The 22,746-nt window shown below is 39.9% G+C and overlaps 1 protein-coding gene and 1 long non-coding RNA gene across 5 annotated transcripts in view; one reads left to right on the forward strand and one right to left on the reverse strand.

Annotated features, from left to right (window-relative positions):
* The window catches only part of ANKH (ANKH inorganic pyrophosphate transport regulator), a 115,486-nt gene that overhangs the window by 75,193 nt on the left and 17,547 nt on the right, over positions 1–22,746 (forward strand). For all 4 annotated transcript variants that reach the window (XM_030267082.4, XM_002187310.7, XM_072924286.1 and 1 more), the window contains exons 7-9: positions 35–127; positions 5,109–5,204; positions 22,469–22,598. In XM_030267082.4, the coding sequence (XP_030122942.1) occupies positions 35–127; positions 5,109–5,204; positions 22,469–22,598 (319 nt within the window). The remainder of the gene's footprint in view (positions 1–34; positions 128–5,108; positions 5,205–22,468; positions 22,599–22,746) is intronic.
* On the reverse strand, positions 1,683–2,859 carry LOC140682356 (uncharacterized). The gene is made up of 2 exons (XR_012053984.1): positions 2,777–2,859; positions 1,683–2,469 (listed from the first exon to the last, which is right to left on the reverse strand). It is a non-coding gene; the product is annotated as an uncharacterized lncRNA (long non-coding RNA).

Raw genomic sequence — 22,746 nt, forward strand, 5'->3', positions numbered from 1 at the left:
GATTTGAAGTTCTTGTTTCTCTGTCTATTCATAGGCAGTGGCGATTTTGACAGCTACATATCCAGTAGGACACATGCCCTATGGCTGGCTGACAGAGATTAGAGCTGTATACCCTGCTTTTGACAAGGTGAGTGTCCCTGGTAAGGCTGCTATAAATGCCTCCTGTGGAGTTTTGCATGTGTGACTCTCATAGTTCTCTCTGTTTGTTGTTCCACTGATAGGTTTTCTTAAAATCTATTTAAAATTAATTGGCTTTCAGTGGCTTCAAGCTGTTGTCCAATTTATGATTTTAAGCTTAGCTCTGTGTTACAAGGTATTAAGCTGCCTTTTGGATAGATAGATGCTGTATTTTTAGGGATTAAAAAAAGTCCTTGCTATGAGGTAGCTGCTTAGGTAATGAAGTGGTTTCTCAAAAAGTGTCATCACTGAATGAGCAAGCTCACATCTCTGCTCTGGATTTTGTGGTATCTATCAAGCGGGTTTGGGTTCATTTGTTTATGTTAATATTTAGCAAAGAGTGTTTCACAGACTGACACTAACACAGATAACAGACCTTCTTTTAGTAGTATTGACTTAGCTGACCAAGGCTATGAAGATTTTTGTTGGTAAATCATGTAATTATGTCAGAATGCAAGGACTGCTCCTGGAACTGAGCACATAGCAAAAATTAATTTTGTTTAGTCTCTTTTTTTGTGCTGATTTATGACTGGTACTCACTAGTCCATATGTTATCAAAGAACAGTCCTGTCCCATGACTCTGGAATTCAAATGCCAGCTCCTCTCCTTCCCTTTATGTACCAGTTAGTAACTGAACTTTCTGGTTCCAAATACTCATGAAAAATATGTTTGTTTTCTCTGGAGTGTATTTAACTGGAGCAAGCCCTGTTTAATGTCATCCACCATATTTCCAAGGAGAATTTAAAACCAACACAAATTCAAATCAATCATAATTTCCTAACCTGCTTGTGTACAACTAAAATGACCTGTCAGATAAAGTACCACACATAGGCTTTCTTGGAGGCCATGCTGCTGAAAAGGAACTGCAGATGCAAACCCAGTAAATTGCAAGATAAAAACAGTTTGGAACAAGAAACTCAGGAGCTGCTAACCTCATCTGATGCAAGCCACAATCAAATGCACTACTGTCAAGCAGTAGTAACAGCAATTAAGACTCCCAAATTCAGGTCTCATTTAGCTGCTGAAAGATACACTGACAACTGCAGTGGTGACAGGATTAGACCATGATTTTTCCATTTGTTTATTTCAGTTAAATGGCTTCTCACAGGGCTCTTGTGGGACAATGTGAGGAAGAAAATGCTAGGCTCAGGCACAGATGGGTACAGTTTATCTAACTGCTGGAAAAGTACTCATGGGAATTTTAGTTCCATGTTTGAAGAGCAATTTGTAATAAAATGTACAAACTGTGGTACCAGTAGTATAAAGTGTATCTCATCCTGGCAACCATATGTGTAAATGCCTTCACTGTACTTTTCAGACAATAAATACCAAACCTGAAACCCACAGTGGGTTTTTGGAGATTGCTGTGAGAATTGCTTTTCTCTCAGTCATGCATCACTGTCATGGTTTGACACTGGCACAATGCCAATGCCCCCATGAAAATGCAATCTCTCAATTGAATGCTGTGAAATGCGATCAAGAACAGAGTGAAGCAGGCCCAAGCCTAATAGCAAGAAAAAAACTTTATTAAGCTACTAGCACTATGCTACTATAAAAGAGAAAAAAAGAAGAAAGAAACACACACAATTCAAAATTAAAACCTTCCAAAGCATTCCTCCTCCCACCACCCAATTCCAACAAACCCCAGTGAGACACAATCTGGACCCCATTCAGGTTTCCACCCTCCAGATAATCAACACCCAGTCCATCTGCAGGGAGAGAGGAGCCTCTCCTGTGCCACAGACCCCCCAAGAAACACAGCTGCCACATCCTGTGCTTCCATGTCACCAGGCACCACTCGGAGAAAAAAGTTTGCCAGTGGTGACCCTCTCCTTTCCATGCACAGTGCTCTCACCACCAATGCATGGCTGGACAGACTGCTTTTTAGGATTTTTCCTTTCAAGGATGCCCTGCCAAGATGGGGAAAAAACAACAGTCCAGTTTTCCATTTTTGGGACCAACAGTTCCCCCCCGCCCCATTTTCCCCTGGGGCCGAGGGTCCAAGAACAGAGATCTTCTTCTCTTCTTCCTTTGCGAAGACAGGGGGCACCACCACAAACCTCCTTAACTTTTCTCTGTTCGCTCCACTTCTGTCTTTTCCCAGCTGAAGCATGGTCTCTTTGGCTCACCAGCATCCTCCTAAAATACAGTCTCTCTTGGAGGAGAAGATCAGTTCAGTCTGTGGCTACCAAGAAAAAGTCCAGCCAAAAGCCACTCCATCATCTCCTCCCACCTAGAATTTCTCCTTCCAACATCCCAGGTCCCAGGCTGTCTCTCTTCCTCTCTTTCAAACTGAGGAGGAGAAAAATTTCACAAAGTTTTCATTTTCTCAAGTAAGGGTTAGAAGTCCCAACTCCCAAAGATGGCTTGCTGCCCAGGCTCCAGCTCCCACAGTCCGGCTGGGCACCTTGCGCCCCCCCCCCCCCCCTCCCGCTCGTCTCCTTCCCTGCTGTGAACTGCTGGCAAAACCACCGCTGTCTCTTTCTCTCTCTTGGGAGAGAGAGAGACTCTGGGGGGGGAACAGAGACATCCCAGATTTCTCCACCCTTCCATCTGCAGGGGGCCAGCCCAGATCCAGTCCCTCCACCCTTGGGCCTACCTCCGAAGGCCACATGGCTTCTCCCCTCCCCCACCCAGCTCGTCGCTAGGCCAGGGAGAGTCTGCACTGCACCCTGACCGGAACCAAAGAGAGTGAGTTCTCCTGGGAATTCTGCTTTTAACCCCTCTGTGTTCTCAGAGGCGTGTCCACCTTCAACTGGTCAATGTCCAAATTGACCTCTTCCTTACGGAAAAAATTCTTTTTCCGTGTCAAACCACGACAATCACCTTGTGTTACTGTGCCTTCCAAAAGCTTTGTTTTCTTAATGGAAGTCTTTCTCAGAAGAGTCCAGATAGAAACACTTTTTTATTTCTGGATCCTGTAAGGTGTCCATTGTGATTTTAAGATGCAAAAACAGTGTGTTGCATGCAAACTCCCATTTTCTTTTGTCAGTTATTCAGGAGACCGGCAATGCTGATGGCCATCAGAAACACACGGATTGATGGGATTTGAGATGTCTCTCTTCAGTAGTTCTACTGGAGAAGTCAGATTCTTGTCTCCACAAGGGAAATCATTATCTCTCTTCACATTTGTAAGAGAGATGCAGGGTCCTACTTCAGTCTTTAATGAGACTTTGTGTCCAAAGCAACCCCATGACCTAGCAGTTACATTCAGCTTAAGGGTTACTGCTGACATTTTGATAAGAGAGCAGGCATGTGCTAGTTCTGTGCTCTGTATGCTATTTAACATGGTGATAATGCCATTGCTCTTAATGGACCTGCCACCTGACTCAGTGCAACACCAATTGTGAGATTTGTGAATGCTATTTATCTGATGACTAGATGGGAATTCTTTATGCTCCATAGTGTTTTGTTTTGAGAATGTAATGTGGAAGAGTTATGACCAAAGAGTATGTGGTCAAGACTTGGAGCAAAGGGCAGAGTATGGCAAGGGCAGAGATAGCAGCAGGGAGGTAGGAACAAATGAGAAAACTTTTTCTTAGTAGCCCTTTTGGATGGCTTGATTTGGGTGTGCTTTATTTCCTCTTTGTTTTTTTAGGTTTGTCAGAAAGTTGAGCCATGCAGCAAAAAGTTAATTTAAACAGTGGTGAGTGATGTAAGCAAAGTTTATCCTCACATCTGTGAAAACTAACAGCAAAGCAAAGTATTTCTTCAGAAACACAATTAGTGGTAATAGATGCATGAAAAAATGTTTATAGGGAGTTTTCATAACCCATTCCCAAAAAGGTCAGACAGACTGGCTTCCTGCTTTAGGGCCTGGGTTGCCTACATCTTCAATCACCCAAACTTCCAAGCAGGTATTTAGGCAGGAACGTGGAGCTATCTAGGTGCACTTGCTGCACTGATCGGAACAAAGCCTTTAATTGCAAAATTCCATCAAGCACCATAATATGTGTGGAATAATGTACTGTTCACAGTGCCCCACTCCCCAGTTGTGTCTGCAATAGTTCTATTTCTCCTACAAGTAACTCCAGCAGAGAAGGCTGACTCTGTGACAGCCTATTCTAGCCAAGTTCTACTGCTATTCCAGCCTAGATCCTACATCTAGGATGTATAAATGTACATCTGATGGTACAGGTTTTAGCAGCAGGTGCACAAACTTGTGTATCTCAGACAGTCCCAGGAAAATGCAATAGATGACCAAACAGACTCTTGCTTAAGGGCTTCTAATGGTAACCTGATTTGATAGCCCATCCTCTCCTTTCACAGAGCATTTAGTTTGGTTTTATGTGTTCCCCAAGGACAATTTTAAATCTTCAGCTTCATTTGCTATATTAGACATTTGAAAGAAGGCGTTTGTTGTTTTAAATAAAACTTTGCTGCCATGTAACAGAGCCCATGTTCAAGGTGGAACATCTAATAGTCCTAATTATGTACTGTTCATTAAACTGCATTAATGGATCCACTGTTCCAGAAGCTTTGTTTGTATTACCTGCTTGTCTAATTGGATCAGTAAGGATGTTTGCATTGGTGATTTGGTATCAATTTGTGGTAAAAGGGAATCAAATTCAGTTTTTCCTGTGAAAACATGCTACAAACATTAAAATAAGGTTTAAAAAAATAGTGTGGTGTTTTTTTAGAAGGAGCTACCAATCTTATTCAAAGCTGAATTTGTTAAATAGGACTTACTCTTTGGAAAAGTAGCGAGATTACTCAGCCCTCAGTGACTATAGCAGCAGTTGCAGTCAGTTTAAGCAGAAAATGTTCTTTAGTGGTACAAAGTACTCAGAAAGCTCTAGGTTAAAAAGCAAACAAGCCAATTCAGACACAGACAGGCACAGACAGTAAGGTCCAGCACATGACCCTGGTGCCAGCAGCTCCCAGTAGTTTGGAGCCAGGCTAATGCTCACTATCTCTTTCTCTTGCCCTAGAATAACCCCAGCAATAAACTGGTGAACACCAACAGCACTGTCACAGCGACGCATATCAAGAAGTTCACTTTTGTTTGCATGGCGTTGTCCTTAACGGTAAGAAACCTTTATTCAACTCAGTAGTTTTCATCTCTACCAGAAAATTGTCTGCTCTACCTAATGCTAAAAGCACTAGCAGTTTAAGAAAGGAGAGTTGTCTTGTCTTGTGAAGCTGTGTTGCTTTTATCTAGAGAAGGGAGTGTGATCATAGTATTGGAGTAACAAGAAAATCAGCTGTCATTATCTCAGGCTAGATATCTAGATATCTATCATTTTATTTTCACTACTTTTCATTTCAAATCAGCCTCCTGTGCAAAAAAAATCAGAGACCTGCTTTTCTTTTCATCTCTTTTTGTTTCTTTTTTCAAATGAACAAAACTTCAGGTAACCAATGTGTCAAGAATGCAAAAGAATGCATTTGTGTTGCATGCAGTGGGATGGCAACCTGTCCCTGAGCATTTTTCATTTACTGTGAATCGTGAGAAAGGCAGCACGGGTTGACCCAGGCAGCTGCTGCCCGCTGCCTCTCCTGGCACTGGGTTTTCATGTTGGGGTACTTTGATGCACATTTGTTGTGCTTGCTCTCAAAATTAACTACAAAGGGCAATCTCAGAGATGATACTTACACTGACTAAAGGATCTAAATCTGTGTCCATGCTGGGAAGCATTTCATGGGGATGATTTTCAGGGAGAAATTTTGCTGAGCCTGCCATATTTCAAGATGGCAAATTTGCACACATAAATACAGTGCATTTTCCCCAAGAACACTTTTTCTGCAGTCTTCTTAGCAACAAACAGACAGTTGTGGAAGAAAACTGCAGCTGGTGGGAATCATAGCAAATAATGGAGCAGATGACCAGGGTAAATCCAAAGTCTGTTTCCATAAAGGATGGATTTATATTAGTGCTTAGGGTCAGGACATCATCTCTACACAGTACCTGCACTAGAAGGACAAAAGAAAAGGAGAACCTAGAAAATAAGTTTTTCAAAGAAGTCCTTCATTACGCTAGAAAAGTACTTGGGAAATGGGGCAATTGTTTTAGGATACAATGCTCAAAGTCCTACAACTGAATCTATTCATACCTCAGACAGATTCACTGTTTTCCCTCAGCATTGCATACTTTCCATGGGGTATCTGGCTGCTTTGGAACTCTCTTCTCTCTACATTCACAAATTTACTATTGTGTATGGGAGCGCTGACAGAATTTCTCTCTCCCCTTCATTTTAGTGTCGAACCTTTGTATGAGTTGTAAATGGCTTATACATGATGAAAAAACAATTTATGTCAAAGAAAAATGTTACAGCACACAAGTGTTACAACACACAAATACAAAACAAGTATTTGTAACCATCTCCACCCCACCTGAGAATGTGGGATACAGAACTCTGTGTTATTTCACAATTGAAAATGAACAGTTCAGTCCATCCATAGCTGAATTATTTTTCCTCTGCTCTTTGTTTCCTATACTTTTCCCCTAAACAGCTACAACTGGCCACCATCAAAGACAGAATTGTATGAACCAATGTGGCATCTCCTCTGTCTTTTAATTTCGTTAAGCTTGACCTTTTTTCATGTGGCTTAGAGACCAACAGCTCTTGCTCTAACTTGTATTTTCTACAACAAGAAACATACATATGCCTCCACTGAATTTGCCATTGTCTGGAGACTTTCCATGAGACACTAGCTCTCATTATCTACCATCACATGTCTTGAGGTTTTCTTTTGTGTCCTGTTCCAGACCAAAGTTATGTTCTCTACAGTTGGAGCCTCCCTCAAAGTCTGTCAATGTTGTTACAGACCCAGAAAGGGGAAGGCTTTCCTTGTTCTAAATTGTTCTGAGAATACTATTTCAATCTCCAAGTTTTCTCTGAACTGACTGTATTCTTAATCCCCCATGGTATTTATTGGGTTTCTCTGGTTCTGATAGATTATGAGCTTTTCACATTACCATCACTATCCTCTGCAGAGTAATTTTTAATCACCTAAATTAGCTTTTGTTTTGTGACTTTCTGGGATTTTGTATGCAAAAGTTCTCATTTTACTTTCAAGAGCAGGTCTTTCATGAGATCATCATGAGAGATCTGCTCGCAATGAAATTCCAGAAACACTTTTGAGGTCCATAGCTTTTCCTGTCCCATTTCTATTTTTGCCTGCTAGTGATAGATTCTTAGGATTGCTTGTCAACAGACAGAGCAGAAAAAAAGACATTAGTTCTAAAGATTCACTTGTATTCAAAGGCATGAGCCTGCAAATGCTTCAGGACACAAACTCAGCAGATGTCTGGATGACTCATGTTAATGTATGCCACAGGCCCTAAGGAAGTAGACTTCAAATTTACCTCTGTTGTGGCCAGGTGAGCTCCCATGGCCATTGGTGATAGCTGTGTTTTTATTCAGGGGCTCTACTTCAACAAATGGCAGTCAGACTAGTGGCATCACAATTGGTACCATCTTGTTCTTTCAGGTCAGAGGGAAGGGTTCCCAGACTGATAAGACAAAACAAATCCAGTACTTAGACATGTCATGTAAAGGCATTTTCCAGTGGATGATCTGTAGAAGGATTCCAGAAGATGTTAAGATAAAGGAAGTCCATTAACCACTCAAAAAAATAACAGTGAAGCTTTAAGTACAAGCAGCAGCCATGGAGAGAAGTACCTTCCCAACGTAAAACCTTGGGAAATTTTCAATTATCAAAGACATACTATTTCAGTAGAACTGGGAGAAAAATGTCCTACCTCCTTCCACAGACCAGTCATGCCTGCAGAAGAAGTACTTCAATCCTACTACTGCAACAGAAACACCTTGTCACTGTCGTTGGTAGTGACAGTATTAGGTCAGAGTAGGAAAAAAGGCATAGTTTTGTTAAGAAACATAAATTCATGGTTTATTTAAATCCTTACGGAATCTGAAGGGCTACACCTGAACCTTTCCAGGCTAACTTTGCAACATGCACATATGTTCTGTCAAGAATGAATGATCATAAGTACTGCCTCATGGCTTTGAAGCTGCTATTAATGCTAGGGTATTAAAGCTGCTGCTTCAAAAAATGGGAATTAGTTGTATTGCTCAGTGAAAAATGTGTAGACAAGCTGTTTTATTTAAAGGCTTTAAGTAGAAGCCATTAAAGTCCTGATAGGTAAGACAGCTGTTGTGATTAGTCACATTGATGTGGTTTTTGTTGTAAGTGGGAATTCCTTCCAAAGCCATGTTTTGTGACTGTGCAACTGAACGTAAAATTTGTGTAGCAGAGGGAAGGGACTCAGCTGTAGAATTTTTTCCATACAAATAAAGGATCATTCTAATTTTAAAAAGTAAGTCATGCTTGGTAATTTACATGCAGTTTAAAGGGTGTCCATAATGCTGTTTGCCATTATCTGTTACTTCACTGCCATTAGGCATTTTGGGAAAAGTGCTTCCTTCCATATGTAAGTAGAGACACTGCTCCAAATTCCAGTGCTGCTGCCATTGCAGATTAGGCTGTTGAAGAACTAAATATTTTGGTTCAATGCTGTTTAGATGGCCCCTCAGATCAGCCCTGAGGTTGCTCCACAGTTGTAAACTAAGGGAAGACACAGACTCAAGAGAAAAGTGGTACATCTGTAGCCCATATCCCTTTGGCTGGGGGATGTGTCAGCCTCAGTACACTGAAGAAGTCCCAAAATAATTTGTCTGGGTGCTGATTTACTGCATTTCTCCACTGCAGCAAAGGTTTACTCTGTCAAGGGAGAGCACTCCCTCACATATGAGCTGTGCATAGAGGGACAGGCTCTGTGAGGAGCAAGCTACTCAAAGGAATCCTGCTATACACAGGAGAAGTAATAGGAAACAGGCTGTGCTTTAGCAAGGGGTTTTCTTAGAATAGTGGTAGTGTCTCTGAACTTGGATACCAGAGTGCAAAATTCAGGGATTTTTCCAAGACAGCCTGTGATGGGGCACAGATACTGTCAAATTACCTTTCTCTCTCACACATGCTCTTTTTCTTTTTTTTTTTTCTTTCTTCAATTTTCTCTCATTTTCCCAGCTGAGCTCTTTTTTAAGTCTTCTGTGATGACACAGAAGTTGCAGTCAGTTAAGATCCTTTTCTGTGGCTAATGTTAGCTGCTGGCAGCCACGTGATTAGTGTTTGGTCATCTGCCTCTGAACTGCAAGGCTTTGCAGGTTGATTTCACGTCAGATGTTAATGCTGTACAAAAGTAAGAGAGGCCTCCTTTGTGAGGCCTCGGGCTGCTTTGCTGCAGCCACTGCAGCCTCGTCTGTGTGGCCACAGCTGTGCCCTCACACACGTCTGCGTGTGAGGCCGTGTGCCCTGAGCTGAGAGGCAGCCATCGATTGTGCAGGGAGCACTGGGAAAGTGGGACAGCCAGCTCGCTCAGGGGACTGGCAATAGTAGCATTCACATCTCAGAATCATGCTGGAAAGCAAGTCATGTCTTAGCCTGAGCACCCTCTTTTTAGTAGCTACCACTGAGGTAAAAGCACAGCCAACACCAGCTCAGCATGGCTGGCAGCAGATGCATGGGAACATAGAGGGTGCTGGGCAGAGAAAGCAGTTTCTCAAAAGGCACTGTGAAAGCCCCTAGCTCACCGTCTCTGAAAGTGACCCTGAATAGTCTGCACTTACTTGTTCACTTACAGCAGGGAAGAATCAGTTCTTACAGCAGTAGTTCAGAACTGTGCAATTTAGCTCAGCTTTGTCTTCCAGCAGCCTCAGCTGGGACAGGCCACAGTGTTTTTTGGGATACAGTTCCAAACACCAGCTCCTGTTGCTGCATGGTTTGCGTTAGCTGAAGTGGTAGAAAGACATGTGGCCAGTTATCTTCATATTCTCTAGATTTCTGTATATTACATCAGGTTTTCCCTTCCTGATAAGACAGGCTCAAGGTGCCAGGGTGACAAGCTATGTTCATCCATCCATATCTCCAAGCTAATGGATAGCAGCAGAGCTGCACAGTACCTCGAAGTTTTTAACATGTGTTCTATTAGAAACAGCTTGAAGCTCTTTCCAGCTACTTAAAAGGAATTTCAATCCTGCTTTGCTTTTTTTTTAAATGAACATATGGTTATGGACAATTGGGGAAGGTAGCAGTTTTCATGAATAAACAGACTGATTAAGGGGAGAAGCTAATTGTATAGTATGCTGTTTTATATTTAATCAGCAAACACTGCTTAAGAAACAAAATCCAGATGTTCAGTTTTGGCCTGTGATTTTTTTATTCCTTTTTATTCCAAAAGAATAATGATAAAAGATGGAGAGGAGAGAAAGTGTTCACATTTACACTCATATGTGTATGATTTATGCAAGATTTATAAATTTCATATTTACTTGTTACATACTAATGAAAACTTTAAATCTCTTAAAAATAAATTAAAAAAACATCACCATGAAGTTTCAATTAAAGTGAAGATACAGGCACTTAAGCTGAACAGGCTAATGTGCATTGTGTTACAGTAACCAAATTCAAATTCCAGGTCACCTGCATTAGATTTAAATATCGGTGAAAGTTTAAATGTAATGTACTTGGGAGCAGACAGCTAGTCAATTTACTGGCTTATATGCTTAACCTTGAGAGTTGAGTGTGTGTGTGTCAATACATGTCAAAACATCACCTACTTTACAGTCAAGGTTGGTTTATTGTCTCCTCAATTATGTTGCTCATAATTGAGGAGTCTAATGATAACTTTAAAATGTTTATAATATTAGTAAAATTGTTTTCTATTTTATTTGTTAGGTAATCTCTTAGATTCTATAAATAAAAAGCTAGAATTTTTTTTTTGTAAATAGAGTGTAGTATTTAGATTCATAATTTGTTCTTTTGACGGAGGATTAAAAAGTACTGATTTCTAAGGACTCCTGCTGATCAGCAACTGTAGTTTGAGGAGTTATTACTGGCAAGTGTTGTTTCTTTCATTTGCTGGTAGTTATCAGTCCCTTAGGAAGAGCAGCACACAGACTTTTGTTAGCTCTCCAATGATTATAACTTGTAGCACAGCAGCACAAACTACCATCACTTGGCAGTTATATTCATCTCATAGATTAATGTGTAGTGTATGAACCTGATAAGCATATCATATTCAGTATCATTCTAAGTGAGGGGTTTTATATTATATTATATTATAACCATCAGAAGGTTTAAACTGCAGCATTTAACCTGCTTGTTTGTGTATCTTTTATTTCCCCCTGACCATGGGCAAAAAAGAGGGAGAGATGCTGGGAACCATAGACTTGCAAGATTCAATAGAGGGACCCCATCTCTATCTAAAAACAGCAGGGTGAGGTCCAGAGTCACAGAGTTTATTTTGCTGGATCCCTGTGATGGGATCAGTTTCAGTCTGAAGAGGGGAGGAGGAAAGTCTTTGTTCCATTTGACAGCAGTTTACTGCAATCCATCCCATAATTTTCCTAATTCTCAGTCATCATCTGCTTTGTTATGTTCTGAAATTAATCATCAAGTACCTCGGAGATGAGAAAGCCCTGATCAAGCGCAAGGAAGCTAGTGTAACAGGGAAAATTCCCTATATGAAAAAATGAGAAGCACAGAGGACAAGACTCGGTGGTTGCTGCTTCCTGCTTAATTCTGTCAGAGCTAGAGTCAAACACTGTGGAAGAGCATCAGCTGTGTTTCATCCAGGCTGAAAAGCTTTGTCTGTTTAAAAGACAACTTGAGATGCCTGAGCTTTAGCTCTCTGCTTTGGATTTGGTTATGCCAGAATAGGAACAGCCAAGTAGGTACTGGCTGCTGACTCTTCTGTACAGTTGATCAGCAAGACTCCACCAGCCAGTGAAATGTAGCACTGGCAGATGATATTGGAGTCAGAATGAATAAAGGGAGAATATTCATACCAACTCAGTGTATTATTGCAATAGCATTGCCTTATTCCCTGATGCTGTGCAAACACTCTATACTCAATAGTTGTTCAATTTCCAGTTGAACTCAGCAAATCATATTTCCCAGCCTTAAGTCTGGCAGCTGATTTTTCCCATGAGGGACACCAAAGACTGTACAGTTTTCATAGGCCCATTTGCTCTCAAATATTCAGTCTGTAGTGTAATAAATATGCCATTTCATATCCCTTTCTGCACTTACAAATAAGTTCATTTTCCACCTGATAAACTATCCTGTGAGAAGCTCTTACATGCATTAGTGTGATGTATTTGATGTTTTCAGCTATGCTGTCTGCTAAATAATGAGACGTAAAGCAATTCTTGACAGAAGTTAAAATAGAAAAGGTAAAGAATTCATTGCATCTCTGCAGCAAGCCTGACTGCTGGCCACTAAGTATCCTTAGTTTGCACTCAGGATAACATGATTTAGGCTTGCATGTTGAAAAATGCCAAGGAACATGTTTCCATTTCACTGAAATCTTTTGAAGGTAGAAGAGGAGTATCCATAGCATGAAATAACTGCATGGCAGGTGCCTGCAGTGCATAGTTCCCACTGAGTCCAGAAGTCCCACGGTCTTTAGCCACCATGAATGCACATCCTGAGCTGCAGTAGCTAGTGAAGTATCACTTCACTTTCTTTCCAACTTTGGAGATTAAATACCTGGAAGGCCAAGAGACAGAAAATTGCAGAGATTAATTTTTAGATGCCTTAGGCAGCTTCACTGTAGAGGGTATGCAAAGGAGTGTTTTAGAGTTTGCCACAAGCTGTACATGTGAACGTGTTTTCACAAAAAAACGCGGATAGTGTTTTTCTCCTTTCTGAAAGAAAGTAAGATCAATTTGCATTACTACTGTGAAATCAGTTTTAGACTGTCAGGTAGCAAGAAAATGTAGAAATACTTGAATTTATCCCCTCACCTTCATGCATTTGAGCAAACAGGGGAGAAAGGTTGTGTGTGTATATTCGATTAAGTTTGGGAAGGATTAGCCTAGAGAGGAGCAAAGTGATTTGCAGTTCTGACCCATGCAAGAAACTGTTGGGACTTTTACTCTATTATTTATCTTACACTCTCACAAGCCCTTTAGCCAAGTACCTGCTGCCTCATCCCCATGCTTTCAAGTGATTCAGTTCCTTGGCATTTCAGATACTGAACATCTTCCCTGCAAATGGGGAATGCAATGTGTGGTCCAGTTAGAAACCTCATTAATCTGTTCTGTCTTGAGGATTTGGCTGCTGTAAGCATTTCTGCCTTACCAGAAGAAATAGTTGTGCCACACCACGAATAAAAGGATCATGGTGATTTCTTTCATGTGAACAAGGAAATCTGTGGATTTATCAGTGTTCATGTGCTCAAACTAAAACATTGCACAAACTAAGATACTTTGTAGAAATCACAAATTTTAATTCTGGAGCAGAAAGTTTCTGATGGCGATAATGCTTTTCAGATTTTGAAATGCTTGTGTTTTGACAAAGCACAAGTGTTTTTGGCACTATGTTTTGTGGCGTTATAGTTCCAGGAGGTCAGCTACCAACCACTGCACTAGAATTTATAAATGGATGGTTATGTAAGAGACAACTTTCTTGAAGTGGCTTGTGTTACTACATTTACTACGGTGGGCCTTTGCTGTCTTTTAAGGTTGACCAAGGTTACATTATTTTTTGGGGAGGGGAGGGTGGTTTTTTTTTTAGGAAGTCTGACTGCAGAATTTTAGAGTTTTAATAATAATTGATTTTTTCAATGCATTCCACAATGTCGAATTTGCAGATTAATACTGCCAATCTTCATTCCTCTTCCACATAATTTACAGCAGTAAAATTTTATAGTATATTGTCCAGTTCATCTAGATTAAAGCAGTGGTGGATCCTCCCCTATCTAAGGTCATGCTTACAGCTCTCCTGAACTGGAAATTCAGGGTATCTCCTCAATATCTCCTTTTCTGCTTGTGAGAATAATCAATTACTCCTGAAGATCTCAGAGTAGCTACTGTGGTGTATCTCCATTCCTCGTATTTGTTGCTTACTTTCAGGAATACCTTTTTATAACAAAGAAGAGCTTAATCATGGCTAGCAGCTCTTTAAGAAACAGTACAAACCATATTCTTCTCAGAACTGAAGTCCTGTATAGCTTTATTTAGCCTTCTCTGTAGCCCTTACTCCTGAGTTTAAAGATAAATGAAAGAAAATGAGACTAGCTGAGTTGGTCAGAGCACTAACAATGCCGAGGTTGTGGGATCAATCCCTGTATGGGTCATTCACTTAAGCACTGGACTCAATGATCCTTGTGGGCCAACTAAGAATATTGTGTGATTCTATGAAATGTATTTAGGAACTATATTTTGCTGCCACCATATCTACCGGTGACATTTAATGTCAGAGGTTGAAGCCATTGCAGAGGCCACTGGATTTGTGTTCAATTTTATCTTTTATTGGCTGTCTTTGTTTTGCATCTCTGCATTGCTTTATTATCAAAGGTTACAAGTTGGCTTTACTAAAGTCATAGCAAATTTGGAATGAGAGACAGTAAAATCCACAGGAATAAATGTCACAACAAGAATCTGGTCATTCTCAGGGGACACAATTCCAGCTGCTGACCACGCCAATATTTGAAATTCCCTGGGTGACAGAGTTCAGTGTCCTTATCTCTTCTGAGTATACAAAGAAAGAACATAAAAAGCACAGACAACTCTCCAAACTCCTTCAACTTTCTCAAATCTTACTTCACCAATGGTCTCATTACAGCCTTATTGTATTAAAAAGATCTCACAAGTCTTCTCAAGAATATCCATACTTTTAAAAAACAGCATTAACTTTTAAGACTTAATCTGTTTTATTTTGATTTTACTTTGCACAAAAAATAACAATTGGAAAATGGCATATTGGCAAAGAATAACAGTTGGGAAATGGCATATTGGCAAAAAATAACAATTGGAAAATGGCATATTGGTAAAGAATAACAATTGGGAAATGGCATATTGGCAGATAGTTGCTCAATAAGCTTTTCACCTTTTCAAGGTGAGGTTTATTTCCCATTTCAGTTTGTTTCAGACATGGATGGAAGTATTCCTGCCTGCAAAGGAAGATGTTGGACCACCAGAGGCAGACTTTATGAAATCCTCCCAAGGGCATTGTCCTATGCATGGTACTGCATTGAGCCTTTCTCCTGGAACAAAGATTTTTTGTTTGCTCCAGTGAGGTGGAGATTAATGTCTCCTTCATGATTGTTCAGGTTTCACACAAAGGGTCTGTTCTATATGAGTGGTTGGAGCAGGCAGAAAAGAAAGCATCACAAATTGTCCCTGTAGCAATGTTTCTGCTCAAACTCCATATTCACAGTAGGAAGAGCAGCAAGGGGAGCAGAAAACTTGGGACAGAAGAAGGTTACTAGGTTGGGAGATTGACAATTTTCAAAAAGAGACCAGAAATCTGACATCTTTGGTTTATTTAGCCTTTTTAGAAGTGAAGTAAAAATTCTTCTTTCTGTAAAAAAAAATAGCGGCATAATTCATTGGGTAGATATAATGACTACCTTAAACAATTTAGTGACCCAGCCTAGCAGGAAAATACCACCTAAGTACTTTCAGCAGAGCTGGGGAAAAGGCAGATGTGGCATTGTGTTAATGCTATCAGAGCATCAGTGAATTGTACAGCTGCTGGACAGGCCTTTATTTCAAAAGAACCTAGTGCTCTGTCACTCTGGAAAGCTGGGGGAGGTGGGAGGAAATTTAGATATCTATAAACCAATTATTTCAGGAGGAGATATAAAGTTAGAGGGTGTTCCCACAAGCAGGCTGTGGTTCCCTTGCCACTTGATAAATTTTATGAAGGCTGATTGCAGCTTTGCACCTCCTGCACAGAACACAAAGTGCACAGAAATCTATACTGACTTGATGTGCCTGAGGGATCATCATTGTCAGAGAATGTCCTTGTGATTCAAGTCATCAGCATTATCATAAATCAGTTTCAGATGTGACTGTGGTCTGACATGTTTACTGCTTACAGATCTGGCTTTTGGTTCATGGGACCCCACAATTTTTCAGGTTGCAAAGGCCTCAGGAGTTCATCAGGTCCAGCCCTTGTGCAGAGCAGTATCTGATGTGAAGTCAGAACAAGTTCCCTGGGGCTTTGGACAGTCTGTTCCTGAAAACTTTATATTTCGCACACAAGAAAAGGACCCAATTTCTGACCTTTTCTGAGTTACATGGCACATGAACACACACATAAGGTGTCTCAACAGAGTATCAGACTGCAGCAACCTTGACCCTGAGATTTGCGCAGTTGGTTAGAGCATAGTGCTGATAACAGTAAGGTTGTGGGATCAATCCCTATGTGGGCCATTCACTCAAGAGTTGGATTTGATAATCCTTGTGGGTCCCTTACAAGTCAGAATATTCTGTGGTCCATGATTTAACTGAGTCTCAAACAATTTGGGATGATAAATTTAGGTTGTTTGCTGTGTATCAAAAATTCCTCAAAACTGCGGGTGTGGCTCTGCAAAGACTGCTGTCTGACAAGAAATACAGCAAAGATAGCACGAGTCTGCAGGCTCATTCTGACAAGGACCAGGTTATGGTATGCAGCAGGCTTCTCTAGCGAGGCAGTGCTGCTGGCCTCTAGTGTTGTATGAAACCCAGTAATTCTTCCACAGATTCCAAAGAACTTTATGATTGTTTATAGAAGTGTGCTTCAAAAAAAGGAAAGAAAATAGCAACCAACCTAACTGAAAAAAAATACTAATAAGTCTTTAAAGACAACAAGGTTTTTACATTATTATTTTCATTCTTAATTAGATACAATTTCTCTTCAACGGGCAATAATGCCTTTGTGATAAAACCTAGACTTTATGATTTCTTGGCCCACAATAAAACACAAAAGCCCTTCTTTGTGTAAGTCAATGGTAGCTGCATCACCTTCCTTCATAAGAACCCTGTTGAATTCTTTCTGTATTTTTCAACTAGCTGAGAGGTGCATGGTAGCTTCAGGAGGTATTAGGACTTTGTATTCTGTGCCACACCTCTATTCAACACGGAAGCACACCTCAAGGGGATTCTGAAAAGGGGGGTAACTATTAACTTTTCTGTTGTTTCAGTACTAGTAAGTAGTTAACAATTACAAACTGTCATTATTTTTACTCTTCAGAAAAAACAGAAGTGCAGTTTCTTTTAACAATAGGATGCTAGAGTAAGATTTTGAGTGAAAAGCTGCAGTACTATGTAGTCATATAGAGAACTAAATTTTCAAGGTTGATGAAAGTATGAATTTGAAATAGCTGTAAAAATTCTATTTGCACTAACAAATTAAACAACTTTTTTTTCCCAATATCTTACAAAATAGATTATTGAACAGAGAAGAGAAATCCCACATTGGACACGGATGCTAGTTAGAACAAGATATTATCTTGACTTCAAAAATATATCTGTGAAATCAGCTCATCTTATGTAATATAAGCTCTGAAAGGAGACAGAATTATGGAAGTTCTGTTTGTGTCAGAAAGAGGGAGACCATGGAGACATTTGGTAAATCAGGAGATCCAACCTCATAAGACTCGGGCTACTTTTTTATTTGTTTATTGTGCAGTTCAAAAGGCTAAATCATGTGATTTATATTCCTCCATTGTAGTAAAAGTTCTAAACTTAACTGATACTATCCTAAAGACCCAAGGTGTAATTCAAAGCTGAGATGCATATTAATTTTCAAAGTAGGTTTCCTCTACCCTCACTGGGCACCATGTAGCATAAATGGTCATAGGAAATTAACAAGGCATGGGTTAAATTAAGCTACAATCCTCAATACATACATAGAACAGTATCTTTAGAGTAAAACTTAGCCAGCCATACTTCTGCAAATATATAAACAAATGATAGGAAACATCTGCTGAGAGGTTTTTTGCAAGAGAAAAATTGGAACTGCATTTCATCACAGAATAACCTTTACCACATTAACCATCTTCCACAATAAAATCTGTTATTCCAGACTCATTCCAGGTTGGCACATGTCTAATTTCTTTCTGAGGAGCATAAAGCCATACCATGTCTCTGTCATCTGCCAGTGTTTCTTCTTCCTGAAGACTGCATGAAGTCTAGAAAAGTACCATTGTTCATAGCTCACTGGGATACTATTTTGTGCTTTATATTTATCAATGAATGTCTCAAAAAATAGGCAGTTTTTTACAAGTGCTGGAAAGCAAATGAGTCTGGCACCCTGCAGATTACTATGCACATGACAATACCCTTTGCTAGCATAATGTATTGTAATGCATTATGTAGCGGGTCTCTGAGGTTTAGTAACCCTGTCAGCAACCAAAATAAATGGAAATAGCTTCCAGGAGATGCAAGGCCTATGAAAAGGCTGTTATTTTTCAAGAACTAGAAGCATTCAGACTCACACATGTAGCCTTTGAAACAAAAGCTCATGAACAATCTTTCACCACAATCATTCATGAAAGTCAAATGCTATAATTGTACTTAAGAGAATAAAGAGAAATTGAACTGAATACTAGCAGTTCTGTACTTTCCCTTGGTGACAGCAGAAGATTTTAATTTTGACTTTTGAATATGCTTAGACATTGAATTTGTTAGCTGAAGATAGCCAGGTTCCACATAAAAATAGGCACACCTCTTTGAGAAAGTGTCTAAGCCACATTTTTTACTTCTAATGCACAACTGTATTGAAAAAAAATCACTAATATTAGATAACAGAGCATAACCTTCGTGGGATGAAGGTGCACCAGGATTACTGAAATCCTGAAGCCGTAACTCCCATGCAGACTGGGAAAGACATCTCTTACACTATACTTGCCCTGCTTTTTATGCCCTTCCCTTTGGCATCTCCCAGTGACCTTTAGCAGGGAGATAGTACTAATCTAGCTGGACCTTTGATCTAGTACAGATGCACTAGTTTCCTTATGGTGCTGTCAGTTGTTAATTCACAGTAAATTTAGTAAAGTTTTTCAAGTTTTACTCATGTAGAACAATTAAAGGCACAATACCAAAACCCCAAACCCTTCAGATCAATTGAAATTACTAAAACATCTTCAGAAATGCTTAGGGAACTGTTTTTGATAATAGTATCAACATTTAATAATACATACTACTGTCATTATGCAGAACTGCTTATTCTCTGGATCACTCCACTCTGCTGTTTACACCTTCATTTCTTCCTGTATTTTTGAAGCACTCATTGCTGGTCAGCTGAAATTCCAGTTAAATGAGAAAAGTCTTTAACAAAACTATCTTTTAATATCATGCTGCACTCATACCATAAAGCAACAGCAAATCAAATAAGCTCTGTTGCTAGAATTCTACAAGAAAAATCCTTATTCCCAAAACATTGAAATGCCCTGGCCTGAGCAGAGTTGCCAGGTTTCCAACACTCAACAGCCAACTGCAATTGCAGCCTGAAGCTGCAGTGCTACTCTGCATGCACGTTACTTGCCTCTGCAGAAGCTTTCACTGTTTAGTCTTCATCTCTTGATTAGATTAAATGAGGGTATATCTGTAAACCTAACCAAGCAGTTTATTCTATATTTAACCTTGCAGACGTGCATAGAAATGGAAGTGGAGGAGAAAACAGTGTTAAATCAGGAAAGGAAATATCCTATTGGTAAATCTACTTCCTAAAATCTTTTCTGTCTGGAGTCACGGGAAGTTAGCACTGCTTATTCCAGTAGAGCCAATCTCTAATTGTCTGTGCCACGTTTTCCTGGAATACTGTTACCATCTTCACCAGTCTTCTGTCAGGCATCACCTTTTACCAAGGTTATGACAAACATCCTAAAGACCACTCAGAATCAGAAAAAGCTGGCTTCATCCTATTTTCAGAATACACGATCTGTAACAAAATCAGTAGCTGAAATACTTTCCTGCTTTGCATGTTTCGTGTTATTCTTTGCCTGAAGTAGAGCCTGGGCTGTTTCCCGCTATATTTTGTCTTTGAAATAGTAAAGTTGCAAGCACTCTAGGATTTAAATTTCAGAGGACTTGAATGATGCAAAGCATGAATTTATTTTCCTGAGGCTTTGTTCCTTCTGGGCATTGAGAATATAATCTCATATGATGGAGAGGGCTCTCTTAGCAAAATGAAACTAGTTACCAGTACTGCAACCAAAAAGGTGGAAGGATGCCGAGTCATAAATAGACGATCCTTCTGCTGCCATGTCTCACCTCTTCAAACTGCTTATTCTTGAGCTTAGCAGTCTTTACCCACCAGCTGCTGTATAAGTGCTCTGTGAAGCCATTTACCAGCACAACTCTGCAGATCGGGGTGGGAAAGACTGCAGTTTGCACCAGCTGAGTAGGAATGACCACACACCATCTTGGTGTGAGTCATTCTCCCTGATTGGCAAAGTGACCTTACTCCAGTGGAGCAGGGTGGAGATTGACTCTGTTCTTATTAGGGCCAGAAGGAAACCTTTGGAGAGCAGAATTGAGTATGGTACCTTTGGTCATTCGTTTGCTTGCCTGTCTAACTGTATTCAACACTTCCAAGTGGCTGTTGAAGAGGGAAAGACTGTTCTGCTTGCCTTTTGCTGGCAATGGGCAGGCTCTGCTGTTAGCATACACACATGGAATCTGGCAACAGCAGCAACTATACTGCTCATTAGGACACTAAATGCCATTGTGCAGTGCAAGCAGTGTAAAGGTCCTTGCTTTCATGAAAACAGCAAATTATAAATTAAGAGTGGGCATCTTTGTATCTTACTTTATTTATTAGGCTTTGAAGAAAGATTTGACAAAATATTCCCTGTATGACTGCTTTACAGTTCATTTGCAGTGAGTACAAGTGACTGCAGTCTGCCTAAGGGTGTGTTTAGCAATAAAAGAATTCACTCTGTTGTTGTACAGTTACTTTTTATAAATTAATTCTCAACCACACAACCCCATCTGCTGTAGATTGTTCCCTCTGCTTCAGTCATACCCTGTACAAGTAGATTGGCACAAGAAGTGCGCAGTTCTTTTGTCTTCTGCTCTTACCTTCCTCCATTTACTGTTCTCTGTAGAGGTGATAGAGATACACCACAAGACAGCATCAAATTAGTCAAGTAAAACATGCAATTGTAACAAAAAAACAGTAGTTCCTACCCTAAGAAGTGGAGAAGAAGACTGAAGATGGACCTTTATGTAGGAATGTGAAATGTTTTGTTCACCACACAGAGGGTCAGAACTTGGGAGCTCCCACAGGCCACTGAATGACAGGTCTTGGGAAGCTTCTGCAGTCTGGAGGCTAAACAGAAAGGACACTTCCTGACACCCTACCAAAGAATGAGAATTAAATCCCAGCTGTCTTAGAGGTGGTAGGACTTCAGAGACTAGTTTGAAAAGTCATCTGAACATGTAGGGGTGTGACAACTGGATTAAAAGAAAAAAGCTAGCTGCTATGATACTAGGTGGTAGGCTAAATTATAACAGAGTGGTTATAGAGTCTTACACACTGTATTGTACAGCCAATGTGCATAATTTACAGGATACAAGAGGTACCCTCTGGTACTCCTGACAAGAGGAGTGCCAGAGCATTTAAGGTCCCCAGTTTTGCACCAGTTAGCTCAATTCCTTAATAGTCACTTTACAATAAATAACAATATAACAATAACAAGAATAATTGTTACAAGAATAACAATAAGTAATTTTTTAAATCACAAAAGCAAATAACAAAGCAGTTATACCTGAAGATACATTTTCTTATAGCGAAAGTCCTGTAAGGACTGTCAGGACTGTTCTTCAGTGAGTGCTTTGAACTGTAACCAGACCTGCAGCTGCCAACAGTCTCTTCAGCTCAGATGGAAGCCTCTGGACTGACCAAAAAACTAAACAGCATGTACTACCACTGTATCAATTGCCAAAGGTTTTTCATGGAAATCTTTCTTTCCTGTATGGACTAAAGAGCACACATTTTAGTGAAAATTACAAGACTTAGTGGATTTGTAGCCTGAGAGCACCATGTCTGCAAGACTGTGCTGAACACCTTTGCTTTGCTATCAGGCTAATTGCATACCAACAGTACTCTTTTCAGCAGCAAATTTAAACCCCTAGTCTTAGATTCAGGTCAGATCTCTGGGTCTTCAACTCTTTAGTTCCTAAAAAATTTGATCATCTGTTTAGGAGTACAAGTGTTTTAACCAGATCAAGTGCTGGGATTTTACTGTTTGAATAACAATAGACTATTCAAGTACAACCACTTGTAGAAACCATAAAAATTCTTTCTCTATGCATCACACTTGGTATGTGAGGAAAATTAAGAGTAGGAATTGCGTCTGAAGTTATCTCTCTTATGTACACGTGTATTTGAATGCAAGCTAAATAGAAATATATAGTATGTATATTTAACATTAGTAATCTACTCATAAGTAAACAAATATTTTAGTCCAGGTAAAAGGTAGGAGGGCCTACCTTTTTTTGTGCTTCCCTTCTGAAATATAAAGGTTTTTTAATTTTGTTCTTTCTAGCTCTGTTTTGTGATGTTTTGGACACCAAATGTGTCAGAGAAGATTTTAGTTGACATAATTGGAGTAGACATCGCTTTCGCAGAGCTGTGTGTTGTTCCTTTGCAGATCTTCTCCTTTTTTCCACTTCCAGGTAAAAAAATAAAAGTAAAATAAAAGTTCTGTAACCTTGGTGATTCCTTCAGAGCATAAGCATTATGTAATAAAAGTTAATACTTCTATCAAAGAGAAAGAGAAGCTGGACAACAATAATCAAAATGTTTCAAATTTCTAGCTCTATA

Source organism: Taeniopygia guttata, chromosome 2 (genome assembly GCF_048771995.1).
Source record: "Taeniopygia guttata chromosome 2, bTaeGut7.mat, whole genome shotgun sequence".
Classification (NCBI taxonomy): domain Eukaryota; kingdom Metazoa; phylum Chordata; class Aves; order Passeriformes; family Estrildidae; genus Taeniopygia; species Taeniopygia guttata.